The following is a 22,153-nucleotide window of genomic DNA, read 5'->3' on the forward strand; positions in this document are numbered from 1 at the left end:
TCAGAAACTATTTTTTGAACCCGTTAAAAAAAAAATAGGCAGTATTTTCCAGGCATAGCAGCAAATCCGCGGATTAATCGCCGTGTAACCAGGTCAGTGTCAGAACCGGGTTCAGACCTTTAGCTGAGTGCGTGACTTCACGACCCACTACTCTTCATAACGTACTCGCCTCTGCCTTCATCCTGACTTGGGATCCTGGACTGGCAACAAAGGGGAATATGACCTGATGACCGAGCCACTGACAAGGTTTCAAGGACAGAAAGTGATGAGTGTGGCTGCGGACACGTTGAGTTTGAAATTACGCGTAACCGACAACCCATGCATTCAGAGCCCCGCCGGTCACTGGCTGTAGGGCCTCGGACAAGTCACTGCGCTGTCGAGTTCCTCCTGGATCCAAGGAGGCCGAGGAGGACCCCTTGCAAGGTCATGTGACAATTCCGCTCCCTGGGGCCGGGGACCTCCTGCTCCCGGGGACTCAGGAGAAAGACCGGGGCTGCAAGTGAGAACTGGTTGTCAAAGTCACGGGGGTCAGTGAAGTCATCCCAAGAGAAGATGTAGGAGTGTAGGCAGACCACAGCAGGGGACACGAGGGAAGGGGACCGGGCTGGTTTGTGGTGGGGCTGGGGGAGGAACCTCCGTGTCCCCGAGGCCCAGGAGTGGATTCCAAGAAGGACGTCCTTGGTAGCGCAGACTGCCAAGGAGACACGGAATGGATAGCGTCCTCGGATAGCAGCCTGCAGGGCGTTGTGGGAGCAGAGGTTCCGCTCAGGGGCCCCCCGGGTCAGGACGGGCTGGGGAGTGGCGGTGGGCATCGGGACTGCGGCCTGGAGGCGTAGGCACCGGGGAGGCTGGCCCGGTCTTAGATTCAGAGACCAGTACTGTGTGGGTGGGGCCGAGGCTCCTGAGTCCCCAGAGGCTGTGGATCCCCACGCCCCCCCACCCCCCGCCCCCGCCCGGGGTGGCAGGTGGGCCTGGTGTGCAGACAGGCACCTTCCAAAATGCTCGGGAGCACAGCCCAGCAGGTGGGGGAGGACCGTGTCCGGTGCAGACGCCTGGCCTCCCCGGCCTCCCGACTTGGGAGTCCCCCACCCAGAGCCTGTGTCTGTGTCTGTGTCTGTGCCCGGGCAGCAGGGGGTGGGAGGTCTCCTTGTGAAAGACCTCCCGGCGTGGGGGGGCCCGGAGATCGCGCTCCTGTCCCCACACCTGCCTGCGGAGGAGGGGTGCTCGCTGAAAGACAGCACGTCTCATGTTTTGCAAGTGAAGCCGGTGGACGGACGTTTCTTCTGTTTTGCATGTGCTGTTTCCGCCTGCCGCCTGGTCCTCGGCCGGCAGGGCGTGACTTCTGGTTTATTTTGCGGTGAAGGTTTAGGACTTGGTGATTATTGATGTTTTTGAATGCTTTTCGCTCGATCCTGCCGTGTTTTCTTTTTCAAGTTATGAACTTAAAATGTCCCATATCTCACACAGGCTTTGTAAGCGGATTGCATTTACTGGCTCTGTTTTCCCTCTGTCTTTTTATTTAATTTGAGAGCTGAAAGGGATTTAGGATCTGGGCTGACCCTTGGTACTTAGTATCAGTGAGCATTTAGTCTGAGGAATCCACAAGCCCATTGGAATTTCTGAGTATGGAAAATTTCTAAGGAAGGGGATTTACTTTTTTTTTTTTTTTTGTTAAATTCTCAAGAAAATCAGGGGCGCCTGGGTGGCTCAGTCAGTTAAGTGGCCGACTTCAGCTCAGGTCATGATCTCACGGTTTGTGAATTCGCATCCCATGTTGGGCTCTGTGCTGACAGCTCAGAGCCTGGAGCCTGCTTCAGATTCTGTGTCTCCTTCTCTCTCTCTGCCCCTACCCCTGCTCACTCTCTCTCTCTCTCTCAAAAAGAAATAAACATAAAAAAAATTCGCAAAAAATTCAGATGCATCTCAGTTTGGAACCATTGGTAGTATAGAGGTTATCCATTTGTACCTTTTTTCCCACCGAAAACAAACCCCCGGTGGTACGGTGAAAAACACACACTTCAGTAGCCTCATCGGCACAGGGGAGCGTGGGCGCCGAGGCCCCTTACGAGTCCCTCCGAATATCTTTGATCCCTTCAAAGAATTACTTGCCCCCCTGCCCCACCCGTTCTCCAGCTCATCCTTTGTCATCAGGCGGTATAGGAAAGACCGGACAAAGCGGTGGGAAAGTCCTGAACGTGACACAAATCAGAGCGTTGGCCCAGCGCTTCACGGTTGGCAAAGCCCTTCCCGCACAGGAGCATCGGCATTGGACACAGTGCTCCCCGAGTCCTTGCAGAAAGACCTCACAGCATTGCTTCCGTTATTCATTTTCTTAAACAAGTCAGTACCTAATAACGAAAGGAAACGAGAAGAGAGGGGCGCCCAGCTGGCTCAGTCGGTAGAGCATGCAACTCTCGATCTCGGGGTTGTGAGTTCACGCCCTCAAGCCCCACACTGGGCATAGAGATCACTTTAAAAAAAGAAAGAGAGAAATGGAAGTTCTGACTCTGAAGATTAGCATCATGCCTTCTTTAATATGTTGATTTCAAGTCCCTTTTCCATTTATTGTTTTTGTTCTACGGAACATAATTGTGACCTCGTGTCTGTAGGGTGCTTTTTTCTGAACACGGTAGCTTGATTTCTCCCCACACTAAGTCTTTACGAGACGTAATTTTTAATGGTCTCGCGTTTCCTCATGGGCTTTATTTTTAGCGCAAAGTCTACCGTGAGTCGTAACGGTTTTTCGGGGGGGGGGGGGCTGTCTCCATATCAGAACTATCTGGTGAACTTTGAAATCATAGTTTTGGTTGCAAAATGTAGCAGCCAGATAGAAATGTCCCTAACACGTAAGCGTCCAGCCTCGTGGATGGTAGAAGGTGCACAGTGACCAGACGTATCGTGTAAGCCGCATCCCACGAGGGTCACGGGCAACTTCAGGCACGTCTCTTCCCAGTCTGAGCGCCTCCCTTCCCCGTCCGCAGCCACTGCCCTCACTCGTAAGGCTTCTGGTCCCTGCTTTGCCTTATGAGCTTTCTGCCCTGTTACGTATCCCCAACCAGTGAAGCTGAATCTGGGCGGGAGGGCATCTCTGTAAATGGTGCCACGTAGTGCGTGCTCTGTGTCTGCCCCTTTTCCTTACCAGTGTGTCCTTGGCTGCACAGGCGTGATGTGCACTCTGGCGTGGCCGCACCCCGGTTTCTGCACCGACCCAGCTGCTGACGCTCGGGGTTGTCTCCAGCCGTGCAGACACATGCCCGCACACCGTCTCGTGTGTGTTTCTTGGCGCACTTGCGCACGTCTGGCCGTGGCCCGTGTGCCGGGGAGTAGTTACCAGGTCGCAGGTGCGTGTCAGTACATCTCTTAGCGAGCATCGCCAGCGTCTCCAAAGCGGTTCTGTGCACCTGTACGTTTGGTCGGTATCACATGCTGGTTTTGAATTTTTTTCACGTTTATTCATTTATCTTGAGAGGGAGAGACAGAGCACGAGCAGGGGAGAGGCAGAGAGAGGGAGAGAGAGGGGATCCCAAGCAGGCCCCACGCTGTCAGCACAGAGCCGGACGCAGGGCTCGAACCCACGAAACGTGAGATCGTAACCAGAGGCGAAGTCAAGAGTCTGTCCCTCCCTGCCGTTTAGATTTCTTCTTTTATTGTAGAAAATGCTGTATTTTTTTGTTGGGTTGTCTTTTGCTCGCCGCCCTGTAGTAATTCTCTATACGTCCCGGGTACGAGCCCTCTGGTAGTCACGTGCTGAGGCAGGGGGCTTTTCCCCTTTGGTGGCTTTGCCTTTTCGCTTGCTCACCAGTGAGTTCTGATGACCGGATGTTCTTGACTTTGATTTAATGTAATCGTCAGTGTTTCCCCGTTACAGCGAGTGCTTTGTGTTTTACCTGGTGACGTTTTCGAGTGGAAGCTCTGGGTCCGAAGTGTCGGTGGTCAGCGGGGATGTGAGTCCGGATGTGGCAGGTGAAACTTGCAGGGACCATCCTGGGCGTCGGATGCTGGCCGAAGGGAAGCCAGGAGCTAATGGGTCTCGCGGGGAAGTGCCTCCAGCCTCTGTGCAGCGCTTGGGGGAGGTCACCGTGGAGGTCCCGTTCCCTGACGTTGGACGGGTTCTGTCCCCCACCCCCCAGCAGCGGGCCGTGCCCCTTGAGGCTCGGCCCATTTCTGCCGTGTTTGTTCAGGGTGGCCCCGAGGTCCGGGGGGCACCGTGTGTGGGACGAGACCCCGAAAACACAGGTGGGGCCATGACGATAGAAAGCGGCGTTGACACGCACTCGTTGCGGCGGAAGGCTGCCCTGCGTCACCCCCGCCTTTCTGCGCACCTGCCGGGGCCGGCGCCCTGCCGTGGTGCCCCGCCGACCTGCGGGCTCTCGCTTTCCGTTTCCAGCCCTGCTGGTCTGAGTCCTCAGCCCTGCGTTCGCTGCCTTCAGTTTGCATTTTCCTCCTCCTCTTCTCTTTCTCTGTGATTTAGGGCTCGTTGGTTTGTAATCCACAGCAGAGGGAGGGGCCCACGCTCTAAATGTGGGACTTCTTCTCTCTCCGGGCGTCTGCGGACCCCCCACCTCCCCATCCCGTGAAGTGTCCCCTGGCCGCTATGCTTGGGGGAGGGGTCACAGACAGTTCTGGAATCTGATGACATTGTGCAGGGCGGAGGGGGCCCCAGCCTTATGTCTGCTCCCCTCACGGGTCCCTGAGCCCCCGGTTAAACGCTCCTGCTGCGGTGGAAGGACCCTGCGGTGGCTTCCCTCAGTAGAGCGTTTCCCCGCGAGGTGGTCTGCTGGAACACTGCGACGGGTTCCTCTCTGGCACCCCCGTCCTTTGGGCCTCATCGAGGGGCTCTGTGTTCTAGAATCCTTGGTCTCTGCCTTAGATTCGGGACAGGATGCCGCGGCCATCAGTTCCTTCCTCAAACCTCTCCATAAAACTCCTCCTGCTGACCGTTTTCTACTACCCTGTCCTTCCCAATGACGTGAAGCCCCAGGCACGACCCCCCAAGACCTTTATCCCGGGACCCTCTTCTGCAGGCACAGGTGCCCTGGGTGGTGTTAGGTGCCAGGGGCTGGGGCCGCACGGGCTCTTCGCTTTAGTGACAGAGGGCGGATCGGGTTCGGGCACGTGTTTTTCTGCGGGAGGACAGAGCAGCTCCTACGTTGTGGTTTTTAAATTTGTCGTACTCTTCTCCGCACCCCCGCACGTGATTCTGAATAGCCCCGTAACTGTCTCCCTGTCCCCTTGCACACATCTGTCACCGTCCTGCACACCCCCAAAGGGTGAGTCTTCCCAGAACATTCACTCTGTCCCCATCACCTTGCCCTTGGACAGCTCCCCCTCCCCTCACCGTCTGCAGGACAGGCGCTAACCCTTTAGCCGGCCCGCCCGCCTCTGGCTCTGCCCTCAGCCACCCTGAGCTGTGCACCTGCCCCGCGCCTGCCCCGCGCTTTCCCACGAGGCACTGTGTTTCCCGGTGCTGCTCACGGAGAAAGTCCTTTTTATCCCCGCGTGTGCAAGTCCCGTCTGTCCCCGCGACGCAGCTCAGGTGCCGGCTGTTCACAGACCACGTCCCCGCGCACACCCGCGGAAATGTGGCCATTCCCTCCCCGAAGACCTTCTCGAGAACCCCCGTTTTCCCATGGAGTTCGGGGGAGCTTGAGGGGGAGCAGGCCAGCCTGAAGTCCCGACCGTCCGTGTCACCGAAGGCCATCATCAGAAAGCGTCGCGCTCTGCGTGAGCTGCAGGAGGAGGGAGACTGTTGGGTCGCGGGCTTCAGCTCCGCCGGCCGATGCCAGAGTATCTCCCAGGTGCCTGTGCCGATCGGCACTCGCACAGCGGTGTGTCGGAGCCCCGTCCTCGTCCTTGCTCGCCCTTGACGTTGGACGTTGTCTCCCATCCCAGCCTTCGCGGCGTGCTCCCGCCAGGCCGGGGCCTCGCCAGGACGTCCGCCTGCTTCCCACCGGGACGGGCACGGCGCACCCTTCCCTCTAGAGCCGCGACCCGCAGGCTGCACCTGGGATTCTTCTCGGTTCTGCCGGCCGGAGCCGAGTCCTCTGGGGGACCGGGGAGTGTGGCCGCGTGCCCCGTGTCCCTTCTCCCAACGAAACGCCGGGAAGGAGTGGCTCGGGAGACCATTGGCAGGTGGAGAAGCTGAGATTAGCCTGCAGGAGACACTGAAGAAAATATAGGCGTCTTCAAATTAATCATCTCTCTGTACCTTCCTCTGATAGACATTAATTCCTTTCATGTTTTATTAAAACCTCACTTGAAGGGCTCTTAATAACAATAGTATAATTTGCCAAACGTGCGTTCGCTTCTCTTTCAGAAATACGTTTGCGATTATCGGAGAAACCGTAGAGAGGGAGGAATAAGAAACGAGATGCCCGTGAATACCAAAATGGAATTTATAACGCGTTCGTTTCGTTCGTCCCTCCCGCTCCCAAAAATGTCACGTCCGTCATTTTTGCGAAACGTTATAGAAGGGGGAATCCCAGTCCCTTAGGACAGAGATAGCCCCTAACATCTGTCTCCGTGACGTTCACGTTCGTTTTAAGCTAAAGTGTGTAAGTCAGATGATGTCATTTTAAACCGGTAGCCGTGGGGGTTTCGCGAGTTTAAGCGAGCAAGGGTTTGCCTCTCTGTCCTCCCCCGTACGTGAGCTAACGGCGTGCGCCCTCTGGTCTCTGCAGGTACGGCGTGAGTCCTGAGAACATCATCCTGTACGGCCAGAGCATCGGGACCGTCCCCACGGTGGACCTGGCCTCGCGTTACGAGTGTGCCGCCGTCATCCTCCACTCGCCTCTGATGTCAGGCTTGCGCGTGGCTTTTCCGGATACCAGGAAAACGTACTGCTTCGATGCGTTCCCCAGGTAAGCTCGCACCTGTGCCACTGCTGGGGCGTCCGACGACCCGAGTTCAGCCTCCACCATTAGCTGTGGGCACCGATAAATATTTCCTGAGTGTGCCCGGGACTCAGACCCTGCGCTGGGCACGTTGGGGGTGTGGCGGCCACTGGGACGCGTCCGTCCGCCAGAGACTTCGTCCTCTGGGCCTCGCTCATCTGTAGAACTCTCCCAGGTGATGTGCAGGGACCTTGCTGGGACTGACGTCCAGGATTAGCTGGCTCGGCTGTGAATGCAAGATAAAAAGAGCCGTGCCCACGTATCCTATAAACACCTCCCGTTCGGTATTCGCTCGTTCACGGAGACGGGCGCGTATGGTTGGACTGCAAAGAGCTCGATGCAAACTGTACGATGAGGCCATTCGTGGTCTCCACGCTGACATGCAAACCGCGAGCACCGTCGGGTTTGAAATCTCTTCCTCTTTCAGACAGACGGGACGGGCGAGGGAACAGGTGAGGCGAGCCGCTGGCGGGCCAGTGACTTCCGTGCTGGGCTGACAGGCCGCTGTGCTGCCATAAGTGAGCAAACCCAGCCCGGCCCCAGACCCCTGCGAGCTGTCCAATGTCGTCCTGCTGTTCGGTCCCCACCCCCTTGCCCGAGCGCATGGACGAGAGCCCTGGGCCGGGTCCTCCCCGGCCGGCTTGCGGGAGGCGGCGCATTTGCCACCTGCCCGTCCTTGCTGTTTCCTCGTCCCGCTAATGGAAGGAGCAGGAATGGCCGACCACCCCGCTCCAAATGCAGAAACCGCGAGCCGGTGGCTTCTTGAATACCTCTGTTGGAAAATTTCACTTTTTTTTTTTTTACAATCCGAGTTGAGAAGGAGCGCCCGGCTGGCTCGGTCGCTGGAGCGTGCGACTCATGGTCTTGGGGTTGTGAGTTCGAGCCCCACGTTGGGCAGAGATTACTTAAAAAAAAAAAAAATCTTAAAAAAAAAAAAAAAAAAAGAAAAAGAAAAAGAAAAATCTGGGCTTGAGGAAAGTACTGTTCCTAAAAACGATTTGCCCGCTCAGCTTGTCCCGTCGCACGTTGCTGAAGCGGTCTGGGATTGTCACGGCGGGACCGGCCGGCTCCTACTGCCGTTTTGCAGGAGAAGCCTCGGCAGAAATAAAGCCCAGTTTTAGGGTGTTGATCGACCCACTCGTGGCTGTCATTCTGCTCTTGCCGGAGGGGAAAGAACACCATTTGGTTACATAAACATCCGCCCAGACTGTCTCCTCTTACAGAACGAGGCCTTCTGGTAACACCTTGGGTGAACTTGAGTTCTGTGCGGTTTGTACCAGGGTTTAATGAGATGCAGCTTCATGGGAAGCCTGACCCAGCTGCAGATTCCTAGCGGCGTGGCTGGGAATGCTAAGTGGGGCGAGTGCCCCTCAGACGTGGCCTTATTTGTGCCGAATTGGTAATGAGAGGCCAGTTTGTTGAAAGGGAGATGTTTGGCGTGTTTTGTGGGAAGCGATGTTAGGAGTTACCGGGGCAACAAAATGAATAGGTTGCTTCCTGACTCAAATTAGCATATACCTTAAAATATAGCCATGGCAACTAATTGCAGCTTATTAATTAACAGTGAACCCAGCAACTAATCCTTGCTGGCTGTGTCTGGTCCGCCAGGCACCGGGCTGAACATTCCATCACGAGCCTTCCTCACTTAACTCTTCGCCACGGCCTTAAGTTGGTCAAGTTACAAAGGACTCATTTTACAGATTAGGAAACTGAGGCTGAGCCAGGTGAGCTGTTGGCCGAATTAAAGTAGGGGCGTGGGGACTGCCAGAAAGTGCCCTGGACAATTAATATGATGGATTCCAAACCACAGGCAGTCATGCAGATGTTCTCTTAGAGCTCTGTTGGTGCTTCTGTCTTTAAAAAAAGGTATTTCCTGTTTCCTTTTTCTATTACAAAAAAAGAAAGAAGGAAGGAAGGGAGAGAGAAAGAGAGAGAGAGAGAAAGAAAACGAAAGAAGGAAGAAAGAAAAAGAAAAAGAAAGAAAGAAAGAAAAAGGAAGAAAGAAAAAGAAAGGAAGAGAAGAAAGAAAGAGAAAGAAAGGAAAAGAAAGAGAGAAAGGAAGGAAGGAAGAGAGAGAGAAAGAAAGAAAGAAAAAAAGAGAAAGAAAGAAAGAAAGAAAGAAAGAAAGAAAGAAAGAAAGAAAAAAAGAAAAGGAAGGAAGGAAGGAAGGAAGGAAGAAGGAAGAAAAGAAACAGGGCGCCGGGGTGGCTCAGTCGGTTGAGGGTCCAACTCTTGATTTCGACTCAGGTCGTGATCTCACGGTTCGTGGGCTGGAGGCCCGTGTTGGGCTCTGCACTGACAGTGTGGATGGAACCTGCTTGGGATTCTCGCTCTCTCTCCCTCCTGCTTGCACTGTCTCTTTCTCAAAATCAATAAGAAAACTTAAAAAAAAAAGAAAAGAAAAGAAAGCTTCAAGTTAAAAAAAAAAGGAGTCGTGATCATTATTTGGTTTGTAGCTTATTTTCCTTTACATTTAGACTCAGACATCTAACTGGAGACACTGTCCAGGCTGTAGAGATTCTCTTGAATTGTGCAGAACAGCCCCAAGTCTGTTCCGTCAGTAAATATCTTTCTAAGTGAAGATAACTGGACTCCCAGATTCTCAGAAGAAGGAGTCTCGTTAAAATTAAACAGGAGAAATGGGGCGCCTGGGGGGCTCAGTCGGTTCAGCGTCCGACTTTGGCTCGAGTCATAATATCACGGTTCGTGGGTTCGAGCCCCGCGTCGGGCTCTGTGCTGACCGCTCGGAGCCTGGAGCCTGCTTCGGATTCTATGTCTCCCTCGCTCTCTCTGCCCTTCCCCTGCTTGTGCTCTGTTTTCTCTCAAAAATAAGTAAACGTTAAAAAAAAATTAAACAGGAGAAAAGCGGGTTGGGGATCTGCGAGATTGCATGCTGGCACCCCTGGCCCTGGTCTTGGCAAATCCCTGGCACGTCCTGAAACCATCGGAGACGTCACGAGTCACTCGTAAAGGTTGTGTGCAGTTGTCTCGAGAGCTCTGTTACCCACACAGGCTCAGGCCTGCGGTAGTGATGCCTCCCTGGGGTTAGCGCCCTCCGTGGTTACCGGGAGGTGGGCTTTCCTGTCTCCTCCTTTCTCGTTGGAGAGTGAGGCAGGTGTTGTACGGAAAGGGCAAAGCGCCTGGCCGTGGAAGACGTTTACTCTTTTGGCAGCGGGGTCCCCGAAGACGGTAACACTTTGTCTCCTCGGTAGCTGTGGCTGGGACCAAACACAGAAAGAAGTCACGGGCGGGGGACTCTGGGGGGGACAGCCGGCCAGATCCGCCTCTCTTGCCGCGTCCACAGGTTAAGTGGGGGTCCGTCCGTGGGCGAAGTCGCCTGCCCAGCCGGCCAACGAGGCTTAAGGTCTTGAGTTTCTCTTTGGGAAATGTCTTCGGACCCTGCAGCACATTCCTTTGGAGATCCTCAAATATCCATCCTTTGAGGGTAGATTTGATTCTTGTCAACCGTCCGAAATCATTCGGACTCAAAGCTAGGCCTGCATCGTGTTTACAATGCTAAGTAGCACAGTGTTTATGGAAAGCGAGGCATCAGCACTTAGAAAATGAGTTTTGTGGGGATCTTGTCCATCGATTCTGAAGCCGTCTCGCCAAGAAGACGGAGACCCTGGGCCGTGTGGATTAGGTGTTCGGCTTTCCGAAGAGACGCTCTGGCAGACATGCTAAGTTCTGGCCTATTTATTTTTTTAAAGAAATCCTCTCTCCAAAACATGAATATGTCCGAAATATTAGTTACTGGATGGTTAGTCCGGAGGCTTTTAGCCGTTCTGTTTTTAATGAAATACTGTAAGGAAAACACAGTGACCAAATGCGGTATGGTGTTCTTGACCGGATCCTGGAACAGAAAAAGGGCATCAGTGGAAAAACTAACAAAAACCCAAGCAAGATCTGGAGTTTAGGTTACGGTGACATGCTGACATTGGTTTCTTGGTTCCGACAATCGTGCCGTGGCAACGTATGGTGTGAGCCTTACGGGAGACGGGCTGGGGCGCACAGGAACTCTGTTATCTTTGCACCTTTTCTGGAAATCCAAGATTATCGCAAAATGAGAAGGCTTTTTTTTTTTTTTGTTAGTTTATTTATTTATTTTGAGAGAGAGCAGGGGAGGGGCGGAGAGGGAGAGGAGAGAGAGGATCCCAAGCAGGCTCCATGCTGTCAGCACAGAGCACAGCGCGGGGCTCAGACTCACCTACCGCGAGATCACGACCTGAGCTGAAACCAAGAATCGGACGCCCACCCAACCGAGCCACCCGGGCACCCCCGAAAAGTTTACTTAAAAAAAAAATGAGTTACTAGGGAGGTATTACCCTTCCTCACCTGTGATTGCTGATCCGGTTACATTAGGTGCAACGTATCTTCCCCGGGGCGTCACTAACGGAGCCCTTTTTCTCCCCGCCCCGTTCTCTTTTGCAGCATTGACAAGATCTCTAAAGTCACCTCTCCTGTGTTGGTCATCCACGGTACAGAGGACGAGGTCATCGACTTCTCCCACGGCCTGGCCATGTACGAGCGCTGTCCCCGAGCCGTGGAGCCCCTCTGGGTGGAAGGGGCCGGACACAATGACATAGAACTTTACGCACAATACCTGGACAGACTAAAACAGTTCATATCTCACGAACTGCCTAATTCCTGAAGAAGGCGCCTTGATCGTACCTCATTTACTGTGAACACACGAGTCCTCTGTTTCGCACGTGCTTGAACTGGGCAGCGGTGACGGTGTGACAGCCACGGGGGACGCGCCCGCCTTTCGGTGTTCCAGTCAAATTGCTGAGGAAGTCCCCGCCTTCTGTATCTGGAGGCGGCTCTCCTCGTTCACACAGCACGCTAAACCGAACATTTGTGGCAGCCAGCGTCCCCCGCCTGGCGGGAAGGGGGGAGTGGGAGCTGGGTGCCCGACGGTCGGTTTTCCCGTGCTGTGTGGGGAACGCTCACATCTGTCGCCCCGCTGTCCCCACCGGTCACGGTTCCCTTAACGCAGGACTCAGCCCTCTCCCCACCAGTGTTCTCAGTATTTGACACGCAGCTCTTTTTCCGGCCACTGGATTCATGGGTTCGATCCATTTGTGAAGCTGTGATTAGAATACAACCGGAAAACTCGGGTGATGAGAATTCATTCCTTTGCTAAGTTTCGTTCACAGGCTGATCTCTTACCCCAAACAAACCAGCCCAAGGGTGATTTACTGGAACGATCATGAACAGGTTCATCCACTGGAACCCTGTAAACATAACTGGAATATTCTTAATCAAAAGGAAACTGGGGTTTTTTTTAAGCATAAATTTATTACTAGTCCACAGAGTTTTAATATTTTGATGGTCCGGTTGGTCTAACACAGAGCCTAGCCGACTTTCCTTCTGTGAAGCCCTCCTGGTAGGACTTTTTTAAAGTACTGTACATATTTGCAATTGCATTGTGCATATAGATTCTTAATGGGTAATTTCCTTTTGTCGGGCTACAAGGCAAACTGCAGATCCCTCGTTTGTAATGTAAATGATTGAATACATTTTGTTAATATGTTTTTATTCCTATGTTTTGCTATTAAAAAAATTTTATAACATTTCCAAGACAAAAAAAAAAAAAATTACAAGTTGATGCTTTGAACAACTTATGTAATGGAAAGTTCACTAAACTAATCGTTTTAGTTTAGGAGCTACTTGGGTTTTGACACTGGAGCTGCACCGAGTAAGCATCAGAAACGGAAGATGCTTAAAAATTGCCACATTGCTCATCTTGGTTGGGGGTTTGGGTTGGGGGGGTTCCTCGGTTTTGATTTCATCTTTCTTTTCAAATTTAAAAGCCTTAAATGTACTGTAAGCCTCAGATTGTTGTACAGCTGGATCGCGAACGATTGCCAGTCTGTGTACTGTGGAGTGGAGAGAGCACGGCGGTCGGCCACGGAATAAAGAATGCATGGATCAGAGCGTGACTCCCGCCGTCCTTTCCTTCCTCCCCGCGTCAGAGACAGTCACGAGTGAGAAAACGCGATGTTGTTCAAGAAGAGACCCTCGGGGCTTTCCGATTTCACTGCCTCCCTCAGGGCGTGCGCCTCTGTCCTGCCAGAGACCCGAGCGGACTCTGGAAGAAGCCAGGGCGTCCGGCGAGTGGTAGTAGAGTGCAGCCGGGACCCCGGCAGAGTCTGCGGTGGGTCCCGGGCACGAAACGGGTGATGAAGGCACCACGGCCGGGGGGGCGGGGGGGTGGGGGGGGGACGGTGCCTGCTTTTTGGAAAACCCGAATCAACTGTGGTCCATAGTCGTTTCAGCCCTTTGACCGCTGACCAGAAAAAGAGCAAGTGACAGAGGCTTGTCTTCAGCTCTGGGGACAGACCGCCTGAGCGTGCGGAAAGAGGAAGCGTTGGCAAGATGGAGGTGGAAGGGGACAGGGCGAGCTCGCGTGAATGTGTGTTCCGGCACAGGGCGGGCCACTTCCTGGTCTTAGGTGGGTACCTGTAAGGGGGCGCCTTGAGACGGCTGGTGTTAGGTCAGTACCTATAAGGGGGAGCCTTGAGACTTCTAGTATTAGGTGGTGCCTGTAAGGGGGAGCCTTGATGTGACTTGTTTGTATCCACTCAAAGTAGCTTATGTTTTCTGCCTCCTGACTCCTTTCCCAAAACCAAGGGGACAGTTTTGCCGGAGTTCCACATGGGGACAGCCTTCCCCTGAGATTGGTGTGCGTGGTTACCGTGGGGACCCCGAGAGAGACCCCATTCACGAGAGTAACACGTGCAAGTAATGAACCTAGGAGGTGTGGTCCCTTGTGTTTTCTGCCGTAAGACGGACTTGGGATGCAGACCAAGTCTCCCAGTAGAAAAAAGCGAACGTTACTGACTAACATGGAAGAAATCTCCGCAAGCAGATGCGTGAACTGGTAAGGAGATAAAGACCATGCGGGTGATTTGCCGGATGCAAAGGAGAACAGACAGGGAAGAGGGCATTGACCCCAGTGTTGTCTTGGGTGGAATTTGCTGGACTGGGTTCGCCCGAGCCTTGCCTGCCCAGTCAGGTAGAGCTCGAGGGACAGGAAGCAGAACTCTTACCAACCCAAGAATAGAAGGGAACATACACAGAGATTCTCTCAAAACAAAACAGCAGGTGTTTTACTGAGCAGTAAGACAACAGAAGCATTATTTTGCTTTAGATTGGGAATTAGCCATAGTAGCCATGACCCTCACTGCTGAAAATTACACAAAAGACTGTAGCGAAAGGTGGGGGGGAGAGACAGAGAAAGAAAAGAGAACAGAAGAGAAGGAAGGAAGGAAGGAAGGAAGGAAAAAAAAAGAAAGAAAAAAGGACAGGAGAAAGAAAGAGAAAGCAAAAGGAAGGAAGGAGAAAGAAAAGGAAGAAAAAGGAAAAGAAAGAAAAAAGATGAAAAGAAAGAATGAAAAAGGTACAAAACACGGCAAAAACAGCTGAATACGTTCTAAAGCCAGACTATTGTGGGGGGTGTGTGTGTGTGTGTGTGTGCGTGTGCGTGTGCGTGCGTGTGTGCGTGCGTGTGTGTGTGTGCGTGCCTGTGTGCGTGTGTGTGTGTGTGCGTGTGTGTGTGTGTGTTTGCTGGCTTTATTAGTACTTTTGTCAGTAGACTCAAAATACATCAAAACATTGTTTCTCTAAAGCACAAGAAGAAATCGATAAATACGTTAATTCCGATAGCAGCAAATATCCAGGCGGTCTCCGTATCATGCTCTTTACACAGAAATCACTCTGCCTGCACCCCTCACCCGGGAAAGCTTTCAGTCCGGCGGTAGTGGGACAGCGGTATAACGCGCCCACAAATGTATAACAAGCCAAGTAGTAGCAGGTGCCGCGAAGCAAAATCCAGCAGGACAAGGGTCATCAGTCTGCCGTCCGGCCAGAAGCCAAGTCCCCCACCTCCAACTAACGCACGCCCCGTCAGATACGCGAGCAGACGTTGCGTTCCTGGAAAGGATAGGGAAGGGTGGTTTTGTTTTGGAGCCGGAGTTGCTTTATGGTTCCCGCGTATGCTCGGAACAGAGCCTGGAAGCTGCTGGACCCGCTAACAAGACAGCAGGTGGGTGCCCCCCTCGTGGGCACAAAGAGCCTGGTTCTGGGAACTGCTTCACTGCGCCTCGTTTCTGTCGGGGGACACCTGTAAGAAATGTGTACTAAATGGCTTTATTTTTTTTCATGTTTGTTTATTTCTGAGAGAGAGACAGAGACAGAGAGAGCCTGAGGCAGGGCGGGGGGTTGCGGACAGAGGGAGAGGGAGACACAGAACCCAAAGCAGGCTCCAGGCTCTGAGCTGGACCGGCCTCCATCTGGGAAGGAACCTCGGGCCTCCCACCTACGTCCATGCCCGTGCCATCAAGTTCTCGGAGTCATTTAAGGAAAGGCAGACAAACAAAAGGGCAGACTGACCGGGCTGGGGAATGCTGCTCCTGCAGAGCCCGCTGGCTGGCTCCTTAATGACGGACCCTCGTCCCTCCCAGGGCAAGACGCAGGGGGGCTTCTCCTTAAAAACAAGACCACTCGGTGCATAATTAGTGGCCACTAGAAAAAACAAAACGTAATATTCTTTCAATCGGAGCTCGTCTATCAAGCCGAACAACGTGCGGAATTCATTCATTCATTCATTCATTCATTCATTCGTTCTTCATCCAACCATATTTATGACCCCAAACTCTACTTTGCTCGGTTCTGGGGATGAGGCAGTAATGAAGTCAAAGCCCCCGTCCTCTGGGAGCTTATGTTCTGGGAGGGGAAACAGACAAGACACAGGGAAACAAAATAAGCCAATCATGGTGTGCGTCATAAAGGAAAGGATAAACACGGGGAGGAGGTGAGAAAGCATGTAGCCTTCTGAGAGGGTTGAGGTGTCGTGGTTCAGCATTCCACCTGTGGAATCCACCTGTCGACCTGAGCTTGAACTTGAGTGCCACCGGCTATTAGCTGCCTATCTCGGGGACACCGCTGCACCTCTCCGTGCCTCGGTTTCCTCGCCCATAAAATAAGGACGGTCGAGTCCTTCTCTCATAACATTAACGTGAGGATCGCATGAGCCTAGAATGCACTGGGCTCCCCGAGACCACTAGCCATCAGCGTCTGGAGAAACAGAACATTAGCGAGGGGCCTCTTGGGAGCGTGTGGGTAGAGGACACGCTTTCCTGCCCCGTGTCCTCGAAGTCACCCTTTCTCACTATGATCTGTGGAAGGAGTAACTGCTATGTTTCTCTTCTCTACTCACCGTCCGTTTCGCACATGGCTGTGACTGACAGCCATTTTACAAATCTACACACGTAGTTCTCAGACTTCCTGGTATTTTATTGCGAAGCATTTTTTGTAACCGGCCAATAATTTACGCTCAAGTCCTGTCGCGGTAGGCCGGTGGTTCTCAAAGTGGGGGTCCCTGGACCAGCAGCCTCAGCATCGTCTGAGAGCTCACTCCCAGGGCAGATTCTCGGGGCCACACGAGCCGCGCTCAATCAGAACCCCCGGTGGGGACCGGGGCTGGTGGGGGGCTCAGGGATCCGTTTGAACGAGCCCCGTGGGCGATCGGATTCGGTTCGTGTTAACGTTTGAAAATCTCTGAGCCAGGTTATTTGACGTTGAAACGAAAAAGGGGTCCTACCGAGAACAGCTCCTGTGCTCCCCTGCTCAAGGCAACACTACGGTTTGTGGCCATAGTAACAGGTGACCAAGAGAACAGGATTTAAAGCTGTCCATCAGTGACGCCTTCCTTCAGTGGGTTCCCAGCTCCTGAAGGCCGGCCAGTCGGCCACAGCCTGGCTCCAGGGACCAAGCCTCCTTGGCAAAGGGTCACTCGGTCCCCAAAATCTCCCGCCGGTGAGAGTCCACGAGTCCCTGAGCCCCGCCCTGCCCGCTCGGTACGAGACCATCATGTACGAGACTCACTGCTTGGCCAGGGACACATCCAACTTTTCGCTCCAGATGCCCTGTGGTGATGTCTTCCTTCGACACCCCAGGCAAGCCGGTGGCTTTAGCCCACGGGCACCCATGCCCCTTGACAGGTACGGGGTAGACAGCATCGTGAGTGCCTGGGGTGGGGTGCCGTGAGGAGCCAGGAAGTGGCGTCCTGGAGAGGCACTCACATTGTTTTTTAATGCTTATTCATTGATTTTGAGAGAGGGAGAGAGAGCAGCACAGGGGCAGAGGGAGAGGGAGGGAGATTCCCAAGTAGGCTCCGCACCACCAGCACGGAGCCCAATGCGGGGCTTGAGCTCACAAACCGTGAGATCATGACCTGAGCCGAAATCAAGAGTCGGACGCTTAATTGACTGAGCCACCCAGGTGCCCCCTCCCCCCCTTTAAAAATGTTTATTTATTTATTTTGAGAGAGAGAGAGAGAGAGAGAATGAGCAGGGTAGGGGCAGAGAGAGAGGGAGAAAGAGTACACTTTTATCACACACACACACACACACACACACACCTGTGGGCAGGTGGGGCTCGCCTGGGGTCTTCGGGCTTTCCGTCTGCACGTCCAGGTTAGTCCCGCCCCTTCGCTGTTGTACAAGAGGTGACACAAGGGGGGAGAATTGCCTCAGAGGGGAGATTGATTTGGCGACAGTTTAAGCACAGTCCGTGCCTACGGGGTGCACTTGTACACTTCTGGAAAGAAGGCGGAAGGTTTCGGGGCATCACAGGAAAAGATCAATGCCTGTGTCATGTGGCCGCCGAAGCCACGGAGGACACTTGGGAGCTGAGAGCATCCGCTAATGTGCTCCTTGGTTGTCTGGGAATTACTTAGAGTATTTAACCAGCGTGGTTCGCATTTATTGTTCGTGCTGGGAAATTTCTCTTCGGGCGTATCGTGTAAATCTCAGTGGAGAGGTGGTTATTTGCTGGCTTCCGCGTCTGCTGAGCATTCGTTCGCTCCGTCTGTGGTCGTGCCAGCCCGGGGACAGAGACACAGGGGAGACGCATCTCTGCCACGGAGCTCGCGGCTGGAGGTGGGGGGCGGGACGGGGGTGCACGCGCTGCTGGGGTTCCAACACAGAATCCCCTGCGAGCTTGCATGAGAGCTCAGGGTGGGGAGAGGCCAGAAAAGATACCCTCTCCCCCCCCCACCCGGACAGCAACGTCTGGTGTCCTGAAGGGTGGCCTGGGGCTTTCCGTTAGGAAATCGGTGCGGAGGCCTCTTTGGAGCAGGGCCCCGATTTTCCTCAAATACGGTCACGGGGGCTTCCAAGGAAACACACTGTCTCCCAACGACGTTATGGAGTTGAAAGTGAGTTAGTCGATCTTTGGAGAAAGATCAAAGACAAATCGTGTTTACTGGATCCACCTTCTGCCGTGGGCGCTTGTACGACTGATGCTGTAATTCAGTAATCCAAACGTATTCAGTCAGTGCACACATACGCACACAGTGTCTGCTCTCCTGTGCAGACACTGTGCCAGGCGTGGGGGGCGGAGGGGGCACGGCGGTCAATAAAACGACTCTATTCCTGATCCTTTGGCATTCACACTGCCCCAGTGGTAGTGGGACAATTAAGAAAGGAAAAAGAGGGGCGCCTGGAGGGCGGGGCTCAGTCGGTTAAACGTCCCACTTGGGCTCAGGTCACGATCTCGCGGTTTGTGAGTTCGAGCCCCGCGTGGGGCTCTGTGCTGATGGCTCAGGCCTGGATCCCGCTTCGGATTCTGTGTCTCCCTCTCTCTCTCTCTGCCCCTCCCCTGCTTGCATTTTCTCTCTCTCTCTCTCCCTCTCTCTCTCTCTTTCTCTCAAAAGTAGACATAAAAATTTTTTTAAAAAAAGGAAAAAGAAAAGGAAAATAAATCGGGGTGAGGGGATGGGCTGGGGGTGATGGTGTTGGAGACTCGGTGTGCAGGAGGATGGAAAAGAACTGTCTTACACGTGATTTTGGAGTAGACGCCTGAATGACGTCGGGGAAGGGGTCGCGCAGAATTCCAGAGAGGGGCAGGGTGTGGGAAGGGCGTTTCCGGCAGAAGGAACAGCCAGGACACAGGGCCTCAGGCTGGAGCGTGTCTGGTGTGCTGAAGAAACAGGGGGGGGCAGGAGAGCCGGGGAGCCGGGTGCTGACGGACGACGGTCGCAGTAGACTTTGTTGCAAGTGAGAAGTAAACTGGAGGGTTTTGGAGAAGCATCGTCCATTCTGGAAGGAAACGTCCAGCCATAATTGCTTTGTAATTCCTTTCTTTTTCCTTTTGAAATTGTGGTAAAATCCAGATAGCACAAAAATTTTCACCTTAACCGTTTTAAAGGGTACAGTTGATAGCGTTGCGTATATTCTGAGCAAACCGTCTCCAGAAGTTTTTAATCTTGCAGAACGGGAACTCTATTAAACACCAGCTCCCACTGCCGTCCCCCGGCCCCTGGCCGCCGCATTCGGCCTCCCACCCTTGAACTCACTCTGGGAGCCTCGTAAAAGAGGAGGCGTAAAGTTTTTGTCTTTCTGTGACTGGCTCGTGTCACTGAGAATAATGTCCTCAAGGTTCATCCACACGGTGGCCTGAGTCAGGATTTCCTTCCTTTTAAGGCTGAATAACATTCCATCGTAGGTATAGACCGCATCTCGTTTATCCGTTCTTCCGTCGACGGGCCCTTGTTGTTTCCGGCTTTGGGCTACTGTGGATAATGCGACGACAAAGACCAGAGTACAGATCTCTCCTCAATACCCTGCTTTCAGTTCATTTGGATATGTCCTCACTTGCGGGATTGCTGGATGGCGTGGTAGTTTGGGTTTTCATTTTTTTAAGGGTGCCGTATTATTTTCCATGGTACCTGCATCGTTTTCTCTTCTCACCGGTAGTGCCCGGTCCCTCCACATCCCCGTCCACACTTGCTATTTTCTGTGTTTGTTAAAATGGCAGCATCCTGGCGAGTATGATGTGGCCTATTTATATTTATATTTATAAACATATATATTTATTGCCATATTGGCAATGAGTCAAAAAACAGCAATTCTGGGCATTGGGACTCAGGGAAACAGGCCCTCTCCTGTGTGGATCGGGGGAGTGGAGGTTGGTCTGACTTTCCTAGTGGGTAACTTGGCTGCGAGCTGCTACAAACGTAAATTTCTCCCAACGAAATAATGAAAGAGAAGTGCAAATATATTCAAAATCCCAGCCTTATTTAGAATGCTGGAGTCAGGGGTATCTGGCTGGCTCAGGCAGTAGACCACATGACTCTCGATCTTGGGGTCATGAGTTGGAGCCCCAAATTGGGTGTAGAGGCTACTTAAAAGTAAAATTTAAAAAAAAATGAAACAAAAAATACAATACTGGAATCAGGAACAGGGGCTTGATTATATAAATTATGTCCATATTAGGAAATGGTATATACCACCTAAAATTAATGTTGAAAGAGACTTAGGACTTAGAGACGTGGGGGCACCTGGATGGCTCCGTCTGTAGGGCATGTGAGTCTTGATCTTAGAGTCCTGAGTTCGAGCCCCATGTCGGGGATAGAGATTACTTTAAAAAAAAAAAAGACTTGGGGAAGTGTTTATGGTATATTATTACGTGAAAAGAGGCTTAGGACTATATATGACATGATTGTTTTTCCCATTTCAAAGATTATTTGCTTTCTTTCCCCTCTGGGGTGCCTGGGGGTGCTCAGTCGGGTAAGCATCCGACTTCGGCTCAGGTCATGATCTCACGGCTTGTGAGTTCGAGCCCCGCATCGGGCTCTGTGCTGACAGCTCAGAGCCTGGAGCCTGCTTCGGATTCTGTGTCCCTCTCTCGCTCTGCCCCTCCTCCGCTCATGCTCTAAGAATAAATGAAACATTAAAAAAAAAATTAAACAAATTTTAAGGTTATCTGTTTATTTAAGTGATCTCTACACCCAACGTGGGGCTTGAACTCATGACCCCGAGATCAAGAGTCACATGCCCTTCTGATTGAGCCAGCCAGGCACCCCTAATTTTTTATTTTAGTACATAAAATTTATCCTCTTTATTTTTTTTAAGGTAGTCTAATTTTTTTTTTTTTTAAAGCAGTGAACTTGAGGGGCTCGGGCTCTTCTTCCGCAGGACGTGCAGGCTGGTGAAGAAAGGCTTTGAGCTACACAGTGAACTACGCACGGACAATTTACGTGTGTGTTCGCATACGTGTCTGTGTATGTAACTTGCACGCGAAAGGAGGCTGTCTACTCTAAGTTCACAGTGATGATCTCTGAGCCGCAGTGATATTTTTCCTTCGTGCTCTTGTACATTCTGCAAAGTTCTTGTAATATACGCCCCTTAGGTTTGCAATTAGGTGGTCTCTCCTTGGTCCATTTTCTGAACTTCCCAAGTTTTTTTTTCCCCCCTGCAAGAAACACACATCATCTTTGCAGTTAGGGAAAAGAACTACGTGATGTGAACACATCACATGCACACAGGAGTCTGTGCAAAATACCAGATATTAAAAAACCACAGGGGAGGATGTTCTTTCTCTCTGGCGGTGATGAGTTTGAAGAGGGAGATGTGGAAATCCGCTCCCAGACCTTGCAAGCGCTTGGCCAGCGTTCTAAGATTTCCCGTCCCGAATTCCAGCACAGACCTCCACTCACCAGAAAAATTAAGTATTTGTCTCTTCTTGGCCCGGCCACCTCATCCGCATCCAACAAAACAGGAACTGAGCAGCTATTAGTCCTGGAAATCTGGCTCCAGGGAACGGGGCCGGGAGTCTCCCTTTTTCAGAAGCCAGCTTCAGGCTTGGTGTGCAAGGGCGACCCCTGTCGGTAGAATTTAAGTACGCCCGTGGATCGGGAGACCTGATGTCTCCGTTTTATTCTTTGTGGGGTCTCCTGGCAGCCTGGCAGCCAACAGCCCACTCTCTCCTTCCCCCAGCTGCATTCTGCCTCCCATCCCCCCACGCCCCGCCCCCCTCCTCGGGTGTGCCTGCTGTGTTCCTGGGAAAACCTCATCTGGAGGCTTGGGCGTGGGAGCCACAGGTGTGGTCAGCCTTTCGGACATGGCACAGGTGGGCTGCTGCGGGGCCGGGGCCGGGCTCTGCCCGTCGGCAGATGGGCTGCGGTGGCCCCCGCTCTGGGGGGACAGACTTACACCCGTCCAGCTGACTGAAAACGCCAGACCCGGGCAGGGTGTGGGAGCGGTGAGCGGACAGGCCGTTGGATACAGAGGACGTGGCCGGCGGGTTCCATCTCCCCCGCGGGGGAGGCAAAAGGGCAGGCTTTCTGGGCGGAGTCCCACCGTTGAAGAGCATCTCCCCTCTCCCTGCAGACTCTCGGGGGGGGGGGGGGGATTCCGATAAGAAGCAAAAAACTGACGCAGCCCTCTTAACCAGCTGCTCTCTGCACTCGAAAG

General features: G+C 52.9%; 1 protein-coding gene across 1 annotated transcript in view; it reads left to right on the plus strand.

Moving 5' to 3' along the window:
• ABHD17C (abhydrolase domain containing 17C, depalmitoylase) overlaps positions 1-12,829 on the plus strand; it is a 48,888-nt gene extending 36,059 nt beyond the window's left edge. The window contains exons 2-3 of the mRNA XM_060617499.3: positions 6,681-6,860; positions 11,325-12,829. Of these exons, the coding sequence (XP_060473482.1) occupies positions 6,681-6,860; positions 11,325-11,544 (400 nt within the window). The 3' untranslated portion in view covers positions 11,545-12,829. The remainder of the gene's footprint in view (positions 1-6,680; positions 6,861-11,324) is intronic.
• Positions 12,830-22,153: the final 9,324 nt, after the last annotated feature.

This window comes from Panthera onca, chromosome B3 (genome assembly GCF_046562875.1).
Source record: "Panthera onca isolate mPanOnc1 chromosome B3, mPanOnc1 haplotype 2, whole genome shotgun sequence".
NCBI lineage: Eukaryota > Metazoa > Chordata > Mammalia > Carnivora > Felidae > Panthera > Panthera onca.